This window comes from Rhagoletis pomonella, unplaced genomic scaffold, assembly GCF_013731165.1.
Source record: "Rhagoletis pomonella isolate Grant_MI unplaced genomic scaffold, Rhpom_1.0 Rhpom_scaffold_00002, whole genome shotgun sequence".
In the NCBI taxonomy this organism is placed as follows: Eukaryota; Metazoa; Arthropoda; class Insecta; order Diptera; family Tephritidae; genus Rhagoletis; species Rhagoletis pomonella.
The window spans coordinates 7,358,698-7,378,803 of record NW_023458556.1 but is presented as its reverse complement, the minus strand read 5'-3'; the positions used below and the strand labels follow the sequence as shown (position 1 = coordinate 7,378,803).

Sequence of the window (20,106 nt, the reverse complement as noted above, 5' to 3'; positions counted from 1 at the left end):
ATGGGAACCCACGCTGCCAGGATGGGTTTGCAGCCAAACGATTCCTCTCGTAGCTGCCGCGATGAGGAGGAAATCGAGAGCGTGGAGCATTACCTGTGCCACTGTCCCGCTTTGGCAAGAGCCCGTCGACGCTCGCTCCTTCGCTATTCTTTCGAGGGTCTGGCTGAACTGGACTGGGCCAGTATCTACGGTTTTGTGCGCTTTCATCAGAGCTACAAATTGGTTCAATTTCTGAGATAGGAGGAGGGACGCTACGAGTCTCAAATATGGTATCACAATGGGCCCATGGAGGCCTAAGTGTACCCTTTTCCTGTACGGATGAGGGCAGCCTGGATAACCTAACCTAACCCAACCTATTGCTACCTCCCCCGTTTTCACAAATTATACGAATTTTCCCCAGCGAAACGAAACGAAAAAACATGTTAACTTAAATGCGCCTTTAAAAAAATTAAATCGCATTTTAGGTTGCCAACTTGTCTACACACAGAGCAACAAGTTGACCAATCTGCCTCAAAAATTAAAAATTTTTGATTTTTCTCCAACCTGACGAACAACTTGAAGGTTTACCAACTTGCCTACCCACAGCTTATTCACTACCAACTTCTAGCGGTTGGCCATCTGGTTTTTAGGTACTCTAAAATATATTTACGAAGGAATTGGATGAATGCGTGTGGTGTTAATCTATCTGGATCATCGAAAGTTTGCGCTGTGCACTTCAAATCGAATGATATCATTTATGCAAGTATTAATGCAAGAGAAGACACCTCGATCCAGATACAGTACCATCAAAGATATTACCTGCTATTTCATCAGATGAAATCAAATGCATTAGTGCAAGTTAAGCACTGCTATTTGCTTTGACGGAACTGATTCCGAATGCAATCGCTTACGCTTTAGGCTCGTACTAGAAAGGTCGGAGGTGTTAAAAATGATTCTCACAAATACGTGCTGTTGGCGACAAAGACATGTGGTAAGCTAGCTCCTACTGTTTTTTTTTACATATTCGTCGTTCGGTACGATGAACACGGAGTCACCGCACTTCGCACTCTTGCATAAAAGACACGTATGCGGCATTATTAGTTTTATCGTTTTCTATATTCTTTTTTGTTAATATTTTCCTCTGTTCACGATTTCAAAAAAAATTAAATTTCAAACTACCAAAAAGGTTAAATAAAGTGACAACAAATTTCAAGATTTTAACTAAACACTAAAGCAATTGTCAAATATGGATATGAGAAAAATGAAATGCCCTGCAAAAATCGCGACTACTCCATGCATGCGTGTAAAGAGCACTCTCTAAGGACCAAGGAGTACTCCAAAATTAACCACAATTCATATAAAAAATATGGTCCAATTAACATTGCGATGTCCTAGGGCAGGACCATATACTCCATCCCTGCATTACAACAGAGTAGCACAAAACTACTCTAACATATTAACAATGGCATTGCTGTTATATTTTTTCGTTTGTACGCGCTTTTGTTCTTCACTTCTCAAATGCTTTTTCGAAATTAATAAAAACCAAGACAAAAATTAAAAATTACATGTTGCCTCTGACGGCATTCGAACCCGAACATGCTGGGAGCTAAGAACTAACAGCGAGCATTTCTACACGTTCAGCTACAGCCAGACATGCAAATGTTCTTTCAAAAGCTCAACTTCAATCACATTTCGTTAAAACACGAGCAGTGATCGGATAACAAACAATAAGCTGGCGCAGAGACACGATTTGGTCCGCTACAGCATGACAGAGGAACACTTTTGTAAGTACTCCAATTTACCACAAATAGACTACATGGTCCCATGATTTTTGCAGGGTGTCATTAATTGGCACACTGTATACACTGTGGCTGAATCTAGCCCCCAAAAACTAAAAAGGCAACACTGGTCATAAGCTACAAATCACGGTTTTTTCGTTAACTAGATGTTCGCAAAAACTGTTTCACCTTTAACCCTTCATAAGATTTCTAGAGCGTTTATTGATCTGGCGGCCGCTGTGGTGTGGTGTGTGGCGTAGTGGTAAGCAGTGCGCGCTTCCACTTCGCAGCGCCTGGGTTCAAGCCCTGGTCAAAGCAACATCGCAAAAATTTTTAGAAGAAAGGTTTTTTCTTAATAGCGGTCGCCCCTCGGCAGGCAATGGCAAACCTCCGAGTGTATTTCTGCCATGGAAAACAGCTTCTCATAAAAATACAATCGCCGTTCGGAGTCGGCGTTAAACTGTAGGTCCCTCCCCTTTGTGTGAAAACATCAAGGCGCACGCCACAAATCGGAGGAGAAGCTCAGCCAAACACTAACATATGTGTAAGCGCCAATCTATTATTATTATTATTATTGATCTGGACTGGTGGTACGATATTTAGAACCACAAATGGAAGGTCCACGCAAAACTTTCCGTCAATTTTACTGAAGTTAAGCCTTTTTCGTTTTTATTCCCTGTAATTTCGAGATTTTAAGTTCACATTTGCACCTTCCTTTCAGTAACGTTAATTTTGTATGCGCATGCCCAGGAAATGTCAAGGTAAGACAACGGTAGTGGGTGACAAGTCAAGCAGAGCAAAGAAACGGCATAATTTTCTAGCAAGAATTTGTGTTATTTTGCGAGAAAAATGTTGGGGAATTCTTTGAAGAATCCACTAGCTGAACTTTATCATGTGGAGCTATTAACTGTGCAGTGGCTGCAAAATGTGTGAGTTACTCAAGAACTATACAGTTGTATAACCTTGCATCCTATTCCTACCTTTATGCAGCCTGACACCAGTGGAACCGGCACTTCTGCTTCTCAGCGAACACTTCAAGCCAGCGAAATTAATGGATGTTTATGTGCCATTAGTGGGAGCATTTAATCATCAGCTGTTAGTCCGTTTAGTAGGTGCACTAGGTGTCATCAATGTGATCTCCTCGCTAGTTAAATGGTAAAATTATGTTGATACATTGTATAACTTTATTAAAAACAAAAAAAAAACATTACTCATCCACATACAAAATGTGCGCCTGCCAGGTCCATGCCAGCAAATCGTCCTTACTGGTGGATACGTGAATATAACGAGTCAAGCGTGTTGCAGCAGTATCATGGTACATGTGAAACGACTGCTGCTTTCCCTTCCAGTCATTGCCTTTCGTTCACTACATTCTTTTACTTGGTGGTGCTGTTTCTTTTGCCACCTTGCTGGAGGCGTCTGAAGCTGTCTACGCGACATTTGAGCGCCATTTGCAGAGCGCTTGTTATACTATCAGCCACTTGCATGTCGCTTAGTCGCATTTACTTGGCTGCTCAATTTCCACATCAATGTTTTGCGTCTTGTTTTGGAGCGATAGCTGCACTGCATGCATTTGATAGGTATTCCGACAATTTGTATACACTAAGTCGGTTTAGGGCAGTGTTAATTGTTTTCTGCGGGAGTATTTTCCCCGTGGTAATTTACTTGGGCATGCTGCGGCTGGATTTAGATCCGCATTGGTCGGTACGAATGGTACGTATGGCACAATAATTTTTAATTATTTTTTTCAGTTTACATACATACATGCGTACCAGTGTTGGGCAAATTTTAATTGTAAGGACAATTAACAATTAATTAGTTGTTAATTGCTATCAATATAATAACCAATTAACAAAAAAGTAATTGCAATTAAGTTAATTGCCGTGTGCAATTAAAAATTTAATTGCAATTAAAATTTTAATTCCAATTAATTTAGTCGCAAATAATTTAATTGCTATACGTAATTAAAAGTTCAATCGCAATTAATTTAATTGCAATGCGCAATTAAAATGTTAATTGCAATTACCTTTTTAATCTGTTAACAACACGAATGGAAAATTAATTGATTTACGCCTAACACTGATGCGTACATTTGTATGTAATCGAAATCGAAAATGTTATTTAAAGGCTTTCAAGTGGTGTATGGACCCAGCGCAAATGCGTCACGAGGAAAGTTCAATTTTTGTGTTGGGGCGCGACTTCGGCTATCTTATGGGTGTAGTACTTTCAGCGCCTCTATACAAACGGTAATTTTATCGGAATATACATTAGTGAAATAGATTTTTTAATAGAGGTAATTATGATTTTTTTGCAGCTATGAAAACAAGACTGTTATTGTCAAGCGTTTACCAATACTCTTCGTCCTAGAAATGCTCAATCATTACGCGCGCCTGGAAACACCAAAAAGTTATGGTCGCGTTGCATTTGTTGGTTATGAATTTCTACGAAATGCTATGCATTCGTTTACACTTTTAACAATTTTACCGAAAACCACAACATAACTTCGCAATCCTCAAAGTAAAGTTTGTGAGCCGAAGAGAAACAATATTCAAATCCAGATAAAAATTATCATAATAATAACCAATATATATATATAACTTTGTGAATGTATATATGTATGTGTATATTTAAACAGGTATTAAAAAGCAACATAACTACGGTTTAGTTAATAATTTGTATAAATTTAAGTTGTATCAAAACTGTTAAAGGAACTTGGGTAGCCAATAAAAACGCACGAAATAATAAATGAAATGTAACTTAAAAGATATCCTATGCTTACAAAAAAACATCAAAAAAAAGCTTTAACCTTACCTAGAAAATTAATCAAATACAAGAAAAAATGTAGAAATATATCTAAATAAATCTAACTACTTAACCAGCAAGTAGGCCAAAAATATTTTCAATTCCTCTATATCATTAAATAACCGATATACATACAAAAATACAAAATACAAAATGTGATATAAAATAAAACAAATGAAAATAAAATAAAGTAAAATTAAACATATCAATAAAAAAAATAAAAAACAAAATAAAATAAGATAAATGATAAAAGCAAAAAAAAATTGGCAACCGCTTCAGCCGAGGATCGAACCTGGAACCTTGCAGCACGCAACTCTCACCTCTCTGCTACCGCGGTCGCAAATCTCGCTTGCTTAAAGCTGATGCCACATAAAACGTTTGCTTCGCTTTCCGTGACAGATTCGCTTTGACAGCTAAGATGAAGTGTATGAAAATGCACAAAGCATGCCACATAGATCATTGAAGCTGCAGCGCGAAGCGAAAAGATGGCTAACTCCCATCTTTTTGCGCGCTTTGACAATCAGCCGGTTTAATATTTATTTCTTGGCGTACCTTTTGCGTCTGGCGCTTTGCTGGCAAAGTTATAAATGTCACGCAAAGCTACAAAGCTTTATCTGGCATCAGCTTTAACCTGGCATTCAGTAAGCGGTCTCTAGTCACTAATAGTGACTTTTGGTGGTGAACTTGGATTTTGAGACTATTTGGAACTCAGTACGCTGTCTCACGTCTCCAATCTCAAAAATAAGTCACTAATTTGTCAGCTGGCAAGAGCAGGTCACAAAAATAGAAGTATGGAGGAAAAGCTTATTTCTTTCCATTTTATTAAAAAAAAAAATCGTAAATGAAGCGAGGAAATTTGTTCAACAAGAATTTCATTAGCAAATAAACTAAAATGCTTTAATATCATACAAATGTATTGAAAGAAATTTTATTTTTTTGTTTTTAAAACATTAAAATCTAAAGATTGTTAAAAAAATAAAACTAATAAAAAAATATTAAATAAAAAAAAAACAACGACCGAGAAGAACTTGAACCCGGACCCTCTCAACTGCCAGCCTAATGCTTTGACCACTCGGCCATTGGGACTCTTTGAGCGCCGCGGGCAAAAGGCATACATAAACACTATCAGTTGATTGTCTGTGTTTGCTTTCACCACACATTTTTGGTGAACTTTTTGTGACTCTCCTTCTGAATATCCCAGGAATACCAGGGAACAGCTAGCCGTTTTTACCAGTGTTGTCATCGAAAATTAACCCGACTTTCCACACAATGCAACGCTCGTAGTTCCTGCTCCGTTTCATTTTTGTATATGTATGTATCCACGGTGGAGAGAATACAGAGGTGGCGCCGATGACGATACCGCTACTCGGCTCTCAGTGATTTTGACAGAATCAGCTGTTTTGGTGACGTCACAGTAGAGAAGACAGCAGTAGTGATGTGCTGAGTCAATACTTTTAAGTACCCAATACTCTCGATACTCGGTACCGAAACATTTAGGTTTCGAATAAAAGCGCACATAGGCCAAAAATATGGAAAAAACGCCTAACAAAACCCGAATGTAAGAGCCAATAGAGCTTTTTTACTGATTCAAATGAAAGGTGTATATATGTCGGTTCGATGCCATAATACAGAGAAACCCTTACTTGTTTGAAGCGTTTTTGTTCCAGCTGAATCGGACGATATCATTTTTGTAGGCCTGGGACAGATTCTGTAACAATTTTCGAATCGGTATCGGTTTTTTCGACGTTTGATATCAAATATTTGTAAGTCAACAAGTGCGATATCGATCCGAAACTTGTCGCTAACTGGCTACAGAATCTCTCCCCTGAAAGGCTTCTTCATCCGTCAAAGTATTTTTCTTGAACCTTGGATCGACTAAGGTTAAAACTGATTAAATAATATTTTTCTGTGGCGATAAGTTCAAGTGTTTTAGCCGATATCATATAAATTAGTAATGAAAGTTTTTTCTAAACCTGAAATGCATATAATGGCGAGGGTTTAATGTAAATAATCGGTATCGGATACCGAAAAGGAAGTATAGGGTACCGAAATATTTTTTAAGTATTGGGTACCGAGTACTGGGGACAATTCAGCACATCACTAGTCGCCCTCATTCACGCCGCTCTCAGTTGTCAACTCTACAGTGACGTCACGCCAAAGTTACTCTCACGAATTCTGCTGCGATCGGCGCAATCTTGTATTCTATCATTCTTGGTATGTATCTATAGGTTCATTCCTTATCTTTTTGGACTAAAATCTGAAAAGTGTCAAAATGCCAGAGCGTAAGCAAAATGCGCTCACTAAAATAGAATAACAGGAAAAGTAAAGGAACGCAAAAAACCAAATTTTTAGTCCAAAAATGGCAACAACAAAGCTAACGTCAAATAAGAATGGAAATGTATGTACAAAACACATTCACACAAGCACAAGCACAATAAACACTTACTATATCAATTATTTTTTGCCTCCTTCCAATTTCAATTCACTTTTTTTACTTTTTAGATTATTCTCACTTTTTGCGTATTCTTTAATTTCCGTTAATTTAAATTTAGTTGAGTTTGACACTTTTCAGGATTTTGCCAGAAAAAATTCTTCTGACTAAATCTGACTACTTCGGACTGATGAGAGTCACTCTCACTGGGTCTTTCTCTCTCATTTTAGCTGTCATTTCCGAGTTAAGGAACGCTTTTTGGACTAAATCTGACTACTTCGGACTTTTTCTGACTATTTCTGGGAGATAAGGAACGCTCCTTATAAATGCATGTGGTCGAAAAACAAAAAAAAAAATCACATAATTCATAGCTATCTCAAAGCCTATTGAGTTTTTAATGAAAATTAGAAAATGCCAACTTGAAAAGGTTTAAAAGTTATTCATCATTTGACATTATAGTCGGTGTTCAAAAGAGAGAAATGTCATAATCACTTCTACCTTGTTTAATATGCCTTGATTTATAAGGTCGGTGTTACGCAGACAAACTTTTGTTTGTCAAATTAAATGGCGGCTGCTTAGTTTGCTCGGAGGTGGTTATGTCGAGTTTGGTACAGGGTTGCACGTTCATTATGGTTTTCATGGCTATTGCCAACACGAAATGAGAATTTCAGATGTACATAACGCTCACAATTAATATATTTTTTATGATATCGTATAGGCAATTAACTGTGCCCTAATCTTTGAAGCTCCAACAGCATAAATTCAGTTCTCTGGATTTCGCTATCACGGCAATTTTTGTGTATTTGTGTATTAATTGTCTAAAATTTTTGAATATGACAACACCGAATTTGGTGCAGTTTGACCAAAGAAAATTAGTTTGCTGTGAGAGTCGCCGAGTTTGCTGCAACAACAATTGCACGCAGTTTGCCAAACAAAACTTCTGCATAACACCGACCTAAGGAACAATCGCTGAGAGCCAACTTTAGGAATTTTGACATTTGCTAGCATTTTTGAAATTTTCTCTCGCCGTCATTTCATTTTCTTGTTTTTATTTTCACTCAAACCAAATAAATATATTTTGTCAAAACCATGATAAAAACATAATAAGGTAAAACCGTTCTCTCAATTCGTCGGCCATGATTTTTTTTTTTTTTTTGAAGTTTGAAAATTTAAAATTAAATTGCTTGCTAACGTCAAGAATTTGAAAAATTCCTCTCAGCACATCAACGTTGAAGCTCGGAACACTTTGACGACGGCAAGCGACAAGCAGCATCTGTCAAATTTTAAATACACACGTTCTTACGGACACAATTATTTTGACGACAGCACGACATCTTGGCTGCAGGACTGCAATTGTCGACGTCGCCAAATTAAATCTATTTCTAATTTTGCCGGCGACAATGAGTAGATGTAGTGCTGCAAAGTTAAATTGTCGCAAAATTAATCACATATTCTTGATTGTTCATGTTTTTCTTATTTACTTAAATAAAAATACACAATTTGTGAAATAAATATACCAAAATGTAAAACTTTAATATCAGCTATTTGCTATGTCGCTGAGGTCTTCAAAATGTTTAAGAAGCTGGCTTCAAGGCGACATTTGTCGACAAAATGATGTCGCTGTCGTTACGTCGTGAAGTTGCAGTCGTCAAAGTGTTCCGAGCTTAAGCCTAGTAAACCAAATTGCTGCCAAATGCGCAATCAACAGAACTCGTATCTCGCTTGCAACAGAAAAAAGAAGAAAGCGAGCGAGATTTTCAAGCATGTGAAGCCGGCCAGTTAACTTACCTTGGGATATTTCTCGGATGGTTTCTATCCTGGCTTAAAACAGCTGTTTGTATTCTGTGCAGCTGTTTTTGAACGCACAATTTCCTAGTTGTTTAAGGACAAGTTTGTCGTATTTAATTTAATACAATTAAATATTAAATAAATAAAAATATGTCGAAGGTAATTGAGATTTCTGATTCAGATGACGAGTCGGAACGAATGGTAACTAGCAGTGAAGTAGGCAACTTCCAGCCTGTGGACGTGCCGACAATCAATTCCTCTTCTGCTGAAAATTTGTCGACAATTGCTGTTGAAACGGCGGTGGCTACATCTGGTAGAACATCTCCACTTCCCCTAATCATTTCGGAAGTAATTTCTATGAATACATCGCCACTTCCCACTATTGTAAGTGTGCATGGAAGTCCAGCTACAAATAGTTCAAGTACACCCTCTGCGGCTAGCACATCAAGTGCAGCAAATATACAACCAAATAAACGCAGTCGGCGGAAGAGCATGCACCATCCACTATGTGCAAGTCCGGAAATTGAATTTGAAACAATCGCCTTGGATGATGACGAGGACAATACGCCCTCCAAGGCCAAAAATAAAAACCACACGACTGATATCGTGCAACAAATTAAATCGCCGAAATCACACAAAACATCGCCGAAAATCCTCAATACTAAACCAACTGACGGCAACATCAGTAAAAAATTAGCAGATGCGCGTAATGATTTTCTAATGTCAGATGAAACCAATGCTTTGTTACGACAAATAGCCGAAGACAGAGTCCGCATAAACTTTCTGCTCGCATCTTATAATATGCCAGAGATACAGTTTTCTTTGCATACGAAGCCGGAAGTTTTGCAATTTCAGTTGGAAGAGCGTATCAAGCACCGGAGAAGGCGTTGTCAAGAAGCGTCAAATCAACTAAAGAAACGACGAAGTTTATTGCAAAATAGCAATAGCCGGACGGGAAGTTAAGTTGAGCTTGAGGTAGACAAATCATCGTAAGTGTTTTTTTGGCGAATACATATCTGTATTAGCTAATGTCGAAAAGCTGGCTTTAGTATAATGCGGCATTCGAAGCATATGATAGCGAATGACTCACTGCAGTCATATGTATTTTATCATATTTAGAAAGAAATTAACATAATGTTAATATTTGTTATTAATTTGCTGAAATTCATATTTGCTTAAAAGATAGTATTAGGTTACAAATTGTAGGAAACCACATCAAGATCAAAATCAATGGCACATTTACGTTTATACATTTGCATACATACATGGCATACATGCATACATTTGATAAATAATATATATATATATATAACATTATAAAGGGCTGTTTGCAGCTCAAGAAAAATCACAAGAAATTTGTTTCATTATTACTGTTACTTGAAAAAGAACTTTGCAGAACTTTGCTTTTGATGTAAATTTTCCTGAAGAAATATGTATATAGGTATACGAAAATTTTTTTCTTGAGAGCTGCAAACTGATACAACACGACAAACATTTAGCTTTGACCTCAACTTGAGGTTAAGTTGAGAACTAAGGGGTACCAGTGAATGGCTTTTAAATAAAATTAAAAAAATATGATTATTCTGTAGATTACAAGAGAGGAGCAGGAGCATTATTTGTCCTCCGTTTGCCCATTGTTAGGTAGAATTTCTTTCTACGTTTTATGCATACAAAGCATCTTGATATGAAGAGCATTGAAAATAAGCGAAAACAAGTAGGGTGCGTTCAGAAATGCATCAAGCCAAAGCATCAGCCTCTTTTTCTTCTAAATTATAGCTGATGAAAATGCCTTATTTCGCAACTAAGTTCCAAGTAGGCATTTAACCGTGGGTGCGCATATTGCACACTTCCATCAATTAAATTTTAGAAATAAATACGTCTGATGCTTTTCTGAGTACACCCGTATATACAGCGTGGCGACGAATAACTGTTACCGTTTTTTTTTAGAAATAAAAGGGTGCTTTATTGATTTCGCGTAGAAAGTATTTTATTGTTCATTTGCCGCAGATTTTACTTTAGCTGTATTAATTAGTTATTAAATTTTAATCCCTATTTACATTTGCCAGCAGTTTAGACTTTGATAGAAAAGTTAATTTGGCACGCAGGTCTTATATACGACCTGCACCACTAACGGTCGAACAAATCAGAAGAGTTTGAAAATTTTCAAAATCGTCTGAATTTTTCGCGCATCACGCGACGGATTTGCTCGATGTTAGAGCTCAGCTTAAGAATTTAAATATTTATTTTATATTTTATTACTTTTGTAATATGTAGTTAATCAATAAGAGATTGAGTAATTCACTTTACAGTGATTCTGCCATATGATTCACTTCGCGTTTTTTTTCTTTGAAGACTATTTGAAGATACTTTGAAGATTATTTACTTTTTGTTGGTAATTTTCCTCTTTACCTATATACCCCCTATTATGAATTCGTAAGATGTATGATACGCGCTTGCTTTCTGTCATCTCCTATCATCTGTCGGGTAGAGACCATGAACGAAAGACACAAGATCACGCGGGACGGAAAGAACGAAAAAAGTTATTTTCTAGCTGCCGAAATCTCGACGCCATCTTTGCTGTAAGAAGTAAACAACGAAGAGAACGGAGAAATCCGCGAAATTGTTGAACGCATGAAAAATCATTTTTATTATGCAAATTCTTCTAAAAATCATGCCGTTGTGTTAAATTATTCTTTATCTTATGTGTACACACGTTGTCACAAGCGAAAATGAAGAAAATTGCAGTAAAAAGCCACCACCAAATTGTAAACAACGAAGAAATGTAAATAAACGGCTAATGTCAAAATCGTTCAACTTTTTTCCTTAATGCGATTCTAACGGGCTAGTCTCCTGCCCGCGTGATCTTGTCTTTTTGGTTCATGGTAGAGACTGAAAAGCTGGAAAGGCGATGGTTTCCCAAAAGTTCAATAATTTGTACTGAACAATGTGGAAACCACATATCGAAAATATTGCCGTCGCAATCAACACTCTCATCGACTTCTTGACCTTATCGCAACAGTAAAATACCATTTTATCGGTTTCCACCTTCGTAGATCTACAATTCAAGAAAAATGCTTTGAAGGATAAAGTCTTTCAGGCTTACAAAGATAACATCGTCCGATTCTTCACAAAAAAAAATGTTTCAAATATGGGAGGGTTGCACAACACACTGCGCAAATTTGCTCAACAAAATTTACGAGCAAAGTCGCTCTTTTGTGCAAAAGACTCCATACAAATATTGATATCTTATTTGAGAGGGTTGACAATTGCCCAGTTGCGATGCATTGCACCTTTGAATAAGTACACTTTCTATCATTCTTGATCATTTCCCAAAAGTTTCGATGAATGCTATTCTCAATTGGTGTAAGATGGCAACCTTGTTTCGGCCATCATAGTTTTGGCGCTGTCAGCTGAACGGATTTACGTAAAAAAATGCGCCGCGGATTTTCATGTTTACTACTGATTTGCGACCACTGCGGATAAATTCTGCGATACATAAATTTTGTTTACGTTGATCGCTAGAGAAATAAGTTGGTTAACCTGCACGGGCTTACGGATTGCGTTATACATAGTTATTTAGTTAAAGCTTGGTGGTTATTTCGTATAAACTTATTTGCTTAGCGAAATGGACGACGAAAAGCTAATATCTTTGGTGGAGAAGTACCCCATGTTATACGATAAACAGAATAAAGACTTTAAAAACAAGACAAAGAAAAGTTACGTATGGCAGCGGATTGCTACGATATTGGAAGTTGATGGTATACAAATCAAAAATATCATTTAGCATGTTTCTGTTAATACTCTTTTTTTGTTATAGAAAATACGGTTAAGAAGCGATGGCTTCTTATACGAGACCGCTTTGGCAGAGAAATTCGGTACACACAGAATACTTCTACCAAAAGGTGGTCGTTGTTGGATCAACTTAAATTCTTGAAAAATCATGTAGTTCAACGTCCGTAAGTATAATGATTGCTTTCTACGTTTTTCATACATCTGTAAATGTTGTTTATAAGCAGAATGCGACAAGGAAAACGATCAGCCCAAACATCAAAAAATGAAAGTTCATCTGCATCAGTGTCTCAGTCTTCACCAATATATGCAAAAGCAGAATACAATTCGGAAGACCCATTAGTATTTTTTCACCCGGAATCACCTTTGGAACCACCAGCGTGTCCTTCACCGTCATCAACAGTGGCATCGTTTTCTAGGCCACACCAAATGCAAGGAAAATCGTCGGATATAGATGTTGAAATCCTAAAGGCGGTGAAAATGCTACAAGATGTCTGCGAACAAAAACCACAAAGGGATGAAATTGGTCCAGAAATTAGTGGATTCTTGACAATGATTGGAGCCACAATTTCAAATCTTAAAAAAATGAATCAGGCTAGAGTCATACAACGCTGTACAGAGATTGTAATGCAGGCTCAAGTGGAGGAAGAAGAAGAAAATTTAATTTATGACAACAGTAGCGCAAAATTAGTTTGAGCTTTGATATACTATGTTTATGTATTATGTCTATATAAACAAATTAGTAGAATTTTATAAGTACTTATTATAAAACTAAAATAGCTTAGGTTAATTTTGTATAAACAAATAACATATACATACATACATACATACTAAATTTGGTAATTATCTAGTTGGGCTCTCAACCCCCAAAATGTTTTGTTAATAACTTTTGATCGGGTAAAAAAAGTTAATTTCCGCTTTGGGATTCTTGTTATTGGGGTCCAGACGCGTCTAATGGTACCCCGTTTCCAAAATTTTGACCAATTTTGGGGGTTGAAAGTACACCTAGATAATTACCCTATATTTGTACCAGACGTCTGCATGAATGCATTGAACCAATTTTCACGAAGACTTCACCATCGTACAGTTTCATGAGTAAAAACATTAGGAGTGTCCTCGTATTGAGTGGACAAAAATAAGAGGGGGAAGAGTTCGAGTTTATTTCTCTCATTTCAGTCCGCGAAAATCGCGGATTGACGGTGGACTGACACGCACACATAGAAACATGTTTTCTATTTCGTTTTGTTTGTATACAAACATATATGTCCCACATGCACTAACACAATCATGCGTAGTTCATGCATACAAAACTTAAACCTGTTTTCGGCCGACTGCCCACGCCAGCGTGCGTTCGAGTGGCGGACTGCTCAGTCCGGAAAATTTTATTACCAAAAAATGTTACCAGTTCTTGTCACCGCGATTCTAGGAACGTTGGTAATGCAGTTAAAATATTGAGCAATTCAGCTATGAAGAATTGTGCAAATTCTGGCATTGCATATTTCACGGGGCAATACTTTGTTACAAGCTTATGAGATGGTAACAAAATTTACCGGTTACAAGAATACACAGAATGCGAAAAGGGTTTGAAAATTGACAGGAACTTTATTTACCGGTTACAAACTTTTTATTACCAGCGCAGAATAGACCTGTAAAACTGGTTTTCGACCTAAAACTTGTGTTTTCGTCCATGTAAAATCTGTCAAACGATAACCAGTTTTCGCTAAAACTATGTTCACATTACCAACATAAAATACTTAGTTTCGTTTAAAATACCTCACTAAATTAAGAACGTTCATACACGCGATTCTTTATTTGTCTTGACAGCTTTGTAGCAACCCTGTGTGTTTATCTAACCAAAAGAGATCGCGAATGTGAGTAATTGCGTATCAAGGCGAATTTATAAATTCGCCTTGTTGCGTATATTTTTATATTCTGAGTTGTTTGTGGTAATTTTTTAGATTTTAGATGAGTGATCAAAAGAGAAAGCTTCTGGAAAGATTTTACAAACTATCACCCTCAATTATTAAAAACAAGAACGTCCAAACACAATGACATATCAGTTATGGGACAATACTTTTTTCGATTATTATCGATAAAATTAGAGCCGACACTGATTTGTTCGTGATTTGGTTCTTGGTTTAAAGCTCGTCGGCGATTTCAAGCATCCGTTGATGGTTACCCCGGCAACGAGTACATGTGTGAGTGTCGGGTTGAATGTCGGGTGCTTGAAGCTTGCCCGGCGACACTCAAGCATAAAGCGTCAACACCATTTGCAATAAAATTTCGTAGTGGGCGGACGTAAACATGTCTTCATCGGATGACGATTTTTTGCTACTTGCCACTAAAATCTTTATCTTCCGCGAACTTGCTCACTTTACATATCACAACAAACTAACACACTAAAGGCCGGTCCACATAGAACTTTCGTGTTGGCTTTGGCGTTGGCGTTGGTTTGACAGAACGCACGTTAAAAGTATGCTTGCTACAATGAGCGCTTGGCAGCGAATGCTTGGGCCACTACATTAACATACTAACGACAGATAAATTAATATTTCATATCAATAATTGCATTAAAAACGATATTTCTTGCCCGCACTTGATTAAAAAGGAAAATATTTCACATAATTTTATTTATTTGCAACAGCTGACGAGCGACGCACGCGAAAAGATGAGAGTTGGCCATCTTTTTGCTTTGTGTTGGCGTGAGCGTTGTCGAATTTTGGCTATGTGGACGGCTGCATTTGAATTCATGTATTCATAGTCAGCTGTTGAAGCGACGCCAACGCCAACGCAACGCCAAAGTTCTATGTGGACGGGCCTTAATGCTTGTCAACGCTTTGCGCCACTATCAAACAGACCGCTTGTCAAGCGGTCGCGTTGATGGAAAATCAAAAATTTTTGATTTTCCATCAACGCGAGCCGACAACAAGTACGTGTGACACGACGATCTCCGATTGCCTCGGTTGCTGGGGTAACCATCAACGGATGCTTGAAATCGCCGACGAGCTTTAGATAAACTACGTACTTTCAACTTAAAGTGTGTTTGCATTGTTCAACTTTGCGTTCAACATTTGCGTTCAAAACAGCGCAGGTTTGCACGAAAAAAAGTTGAATGGCTAAAAATATCAAAATATGAAAAAACATCAAAATATTCGCCATAAAAAGGTGTTTGCATTGTTCATCTTTGCATCCAACTTTTGGCTTAATGGCCTTTCAACTAATTGCTTTCAACAAAGTTGGTCGCCAGCCAACATTTAGGCATTCAACTTTTTTTCGTGCAACCCTGCGTTGCGTTGAACGCAAATGTTGAACGCAAAGTTGAACAATGCAAACACTGCTTTAATTACTGAGAGACTTTACAAGGCGAAATTACTTAGGTCGGTGTTATGCAGACAAACTTTTGTTTGCCAAATTAAATGGCGGCTGCTTAGTTTGCTCGGAGGTGGTTATGTCGAGTTTGGCACAGGGTTGCACGTTCATTATGGTTTTCATGGCTATTGCCAACACGAAATGAGAATTTCAGATGTACATAACGCGCAAAATTTAAAATTTTTGTATATGACAACACCGAATTTGCTGCAGTTTGACCAAACGAAATTAGTTTGCTGTGAGAGTCGACAACCCCGCTCTCTCCGAGTTTGCTGCAACAACAATTGCACGCAGTTTGCCAAACAAAATTTCTGCATAACACCCATGATTCAATAATACAAGGTTAGATAATTATTGACAGCTGCGGTTTGACACTCCCTTACAAAAGGTTGCATTTACGAAGGACAGAGAAAGGGCAAGAATGCGATCACTTTTTTCGAAAATGGTAGTAGAAAAGTAGCAAAGTAGCCAATTAGTAGTGAAATTCCTTTCGTAAATTCTAATATATTTGCAGGAAATCTGGTATTTTAAACGAAATGTTGAACGTAATATTGATATATCTACGTGAATTACGTAATTTATATGCTATTTAGCCGTATAAAAACTGCAAAATGACTCAAAATTAAAATAATACTACTATGAGATTGATGTAAACATCCAATGCTTATGTTTTCATCAGTTAAATATGCTTCATATGCATATACAAATAAACATATTGCACAAAAGCTTATACTTTTATTTAACACCAAAGCTACACTGTTTCGATGTAAATTTGCAAAGAAGCAACACGGTCCCACTGCTAAGGGAGCGGTGCGAGAGGGACAACTGTCAGTTTATCGAACCTTGTATTATTGAATCATGACACCGACCTTAGTTTGTAGCTGTGTGGACAGCCAGTAGGGTCAGCAATTTTTTGCAGGGTGTGTTTTAAAAGTATCGATATCAAATCTGCTCGGAATTGTGAGAAAATTGTCGGAGAGGTAATTATCGAGTACTTACTTGTACGTTTACTTTTATCATTCCATTCCTAATTTTGGTGGACGCCAAATACATACCATTATTTTGTGAAATTTTGGAAAACAGTTTTTAAATATAAAATAAAGGAAACTAGTCCTAAAGTGATGTCGCTGCCGAGCAATTACAAACAAATTGCTGTCGGCGCATCAACCGGACCCTCTACTCCCGCGCCAAGTAGTGGCTCTGGCAGCAGCCGCTCCCGTTCTTCTGGCGCCGGCGGTGGTTCAGACCGCAACAAAGACACTACTCCTATTTTCACTCATAGTAATTATGGTAATCCAGCATTCACTCCGCAGAAGGCTGGCAAATCGGCCAGTTCTAAGACCCAAGCCGAATCTCGTACACCGAAACCACCCAAGCCTCCAGAGAAACCGGTTCTACCCTACATGCGCTATTCGAAACGCATCTGGGATAGCGTAAAGGCTCAATACCCCGATTTAAAGCTATGGGAATTAGGAAAAAAGATTGGAGCCATGTGGAAACAACTTACCGAGTCTGAGAAACAGGAATTCATTGACGAGTACGAAACTGATAAAGCAGAGTATGAAAAGGCTTTAAAGACGTATCATAATTCACCAGCATACTTGTCCTTCCTGGCTGCTAAGAGTAAAGTAAAAACTGATTCTGACGTACATGATACACCGTCACGTTCTAGTGGCAAAAGCCAGCAAGAAAGACGAATTGACATTCAACCAGCAGAAGATGAAGATGATCAAGATGAAGGATATTCGTTCAAACATGTGGCGTACGCTCGCTATTTGCGTAATCATCGACTTATCAACGAGATATTTTCAGACGCAGTAGTACCGGATGTGCGATCTGTTGTAACAACCCAACGCATGCAGGTACTCAAGCGGCAAGTAAGCTCTTTGACAATGCATCAGACTAAGCTTGAGGCTGAGCTTCAGCAGATGGAGGAAAAATTTGAAGCAAAAAAACAGCGAATGGTAGAGTCCAGTGAAGCTTTCCAAGAAGAATTAAAGCGTCACTGCAAACCAGCAGTAGATGAAGACACTTTCCAAAAAATGGTAGTTCGAATGTATGAGGAAATGAAGAAAGAGCGTCAACGTGCAGATGACCACCCATTAGGGTCTGCCACATCCATTACAGGAGCGGCTTCACCGCAAACACTAAGCACACGCAGCGATGAAAAGCCGACTGCTCAAGCTGGGCAATCATCTAATCCGATGTCTGGTGTCGCGAGCTCAACAGGTAGAGTAAAATCTTTGAACATATTTTGTTATTGTTTAATACAATCTTTTTAGGTAAAAAAGATGCACCAACACCATCTTCCCAAATTATATCCACTCAAAAAGAGACGGTTGAGTCAGGGAGCAAAACCGACCCTGAACCTATGGATATTGAGAATCCACCTAAGCCTTCTGTTCCGCTACCCCCTAGACCAGAGGCCCCGAAAATTGCCCCTAAAACCGGAAATGAACCAATGAAAGAAGTCACTAACAAACCACAAATACCGTCTATTATAAAACCAGGGCAACATGGCAAAGTGCCAACTCCAACACCGACTCCTCCACCACCGACAATTTCTCTAGAACATTCAGTTCCCAATCAACAACAATCGGCTCCAACAGGGGTCCCAAATCTACCCTCTCAAGTGAGCATTCCACCGGCCCAAACACCACCGCCCCAATCTGCAGCCCAACAGAATCAACAGCCTCCTCAACCACAGACGGGCCAACAACCGCCGCCACAACAACAACAAGTCCCTCCTACTATGTCAATGCACCCACATCACCCACCACCTCCATCGCACACTCATTTACCGCCGCATTTGCCGCCGCATCAACCTATGTCGGCTATACCGCCGCATAGCAATTATGGGAGTTATGGCGCACCAACAGGCCCGACACGGTCACCATACTATCAACCACAATATGGAGCTCATCCCTCACAACCTTATAGTCAGTATGCTCCCTATCCCCACTATCAACAACCATATGGGCCCCCGCCCGGTTCCCATTACATGAATGCGCGTCCGCCACCACAACATAATGGATCGCCGATCCACTATCCAGAACATGGTGCGCCAGGCCAACCACAACAGCCTCATGATGTTTACGGTCAGCCATCACATCCAGCTTTGGCACAACAGCAGCCTGCAGCTGTTCCTCCAACACCAGCTGGAGTATCGGGCAATCAGGGACTGGCATCTACCGCAGTTGCTGTTAACGCTTCAGATGGAACCAAAGGCGACAGCGAAAAGAAAGACGGAGTAGCTGAGTAAACAGCGGAGCGCATTTTATGAATATTACAATTTCTATATTCTCTAAATAAGTAAACGCTTTTTACTTGGAAAATCTTAAAGTATTAGGCAATAAACTTGCTTAACAAACTTTCTATTTGTACTTAGTTTCATAAGCTCACGACGTAGACGTTCTTGTCAAATAAGCGTTTAAGCGCTGCTCATCTTGCAAAGCCTTTATGACAGTAGGATAATTGTAATGTTGGCCCTACATATTACTACCTACTCGTAATCATCACTCGACGAATTCGAGTACTCACAATTTGTGTGTCACGTTCAGAGCTATCACAGAATCCATCGTAGCTTCGATTTTCGTGAAACCTACGAAAGTGCTATCACAGAATCCGAATGGTTCGTAGCCACGAACGTAAATTCGATATTCGTAGAGAGAATTCATTGAATCCGTTCGTAATGAAGATTCGTACAGATAAACTACGACGAGTTTATGCTGTCGGAATAAAATTTAAAATCACTCGAATCTTAAAAAAATAATGTATAAAAGCTGCATTTTTGTTAATAATAAATATTATTATACTCCAAATATGTTATAGTTTGATCCAGGATGAACTCCGAAACTGACTATCCGATTTCCTTGATAAAGGGATACTTTGGAGAGATTACGATAACCGGGGCGACAAATTTTGACTTTGCCCACTTTTAGCGATCGGGGCGTTCTAGTTTTCAAGATATTTAGTGTTGAAAGTTATTTTTGAGATTTTTTTAAATATTAATATTTTATGAACTACATAACCGATTAAAAAGAGTAATGTGTTAAAATAAAGATAATTAATCTATCTTTCAGTTCATGTATCTAATTTATATTATTTTTCATATCTTAAAGCCCAAAATATTAGAAAACTAAACAAATTTCATAATTTCTTTCATAAAAT

The 20,106-nt window shown here is 38.2% G+C and overlaps 4 protein-coding genes across 5 annotated transcripts; all 4 read left to right on the top strand.

Moving 5' to 3' along the window:
- Window positions 1-2,480: 2,480 nt before the first annotated feature.
- Window positions 2,481-4,406, top strand: LOC118734546 (glucose-6-phosphatase 2). The gene is made up of 5 exons (XM_036464260.1): window positions 2,481-2,686; window positions 2,748-2,912; window positions 2,999-3,470; window positions 3,885-4,003; window positions 4,072-4,406. The coding sequence occupies exons 1-5, from the start codon at window positions 2,607-2,609 to the stop codon at window positions 4,256-4,258; spliced, it is 1,023 nt and encodes a 340-aa protein (XP_036320153.1). The 5' UTR covers window positions 2,481-2,606; the 3' UTR covers window positions 4,259-4,406.
- A 4,418-nt stretch (window positions 4,407-8,824) lies between these two features.
- LOC118732972 lies at window positions 8,825-10,120 on the top strand. Its single transcript, XM_036462114.1, has one exon. The coding sequence runs from the start codon at window positions 8,929-8,931 to the stop codon at window positions 9,739-9,741; it is 813 nt and encodes a 270-aa protein (XP_036318007.1). The 5' UTR covers window positions 8,825-8,928; the 3' UTR covers window positions 9,742-10,120.
- A 2,020-nt stretch (window positions 10,121-12,140) lies between these two features.
- Window positions 12,141-13,389, top strand: LOC118732973. Its single transcript, XM_036462115.1, has 3 exons — window positions 12,141-12,536; window positions 12,596-12,734; window positions 12,795-13,389. Exons 1-3 carry the CDS (start codon window positions 12,404-12,406, stop codon window positions 13,261-13,263), a joined length of 741 nt encoding a protein of 246 aa, XP_036318008.1. The 5' UTR covers window positions 12,141-12,403; the 3' UTR covers window positions 13,264-13,389.
- A 3,557-nt stretch (window positions 13,390-16,946) lies between these two features.
- On the top strand, window positions 16,947-19,932 carry LOC118732970 (SWI/SNF-related matrix-associated actin-dependent regulator of chromatin subfamily E member 1). Of its 2 annotated transcripts, none has more exons than XM_036462113.1 (2): window positions 16,947-18,165; window positions 18,228-19,932. In XM_036462113.1, the coding sequence occupies exons 1-2, from the start codon at window positions 17,058-17,060 to the stop codon at window positions 19,196-19,198; spliced, it is 2,079 nt and encodes a 692-aa protein (XP_036318006.1). In that variant the 5' UTR covers window positions 16,947-17,057; the 3' UTR covers window positions 19,199-19,932. The 2 variants fall into 2 exon arrangements, with proteins under 2 accessions (XP_036318006.1, XP_036318005.1); XM_036462112.1 differs by having other exon boundaries at window positions 16,948-18,165; window positions 18,219-19,929.
- Window positions 19,933-20,106: the final 174 nt, after the last annotated feature.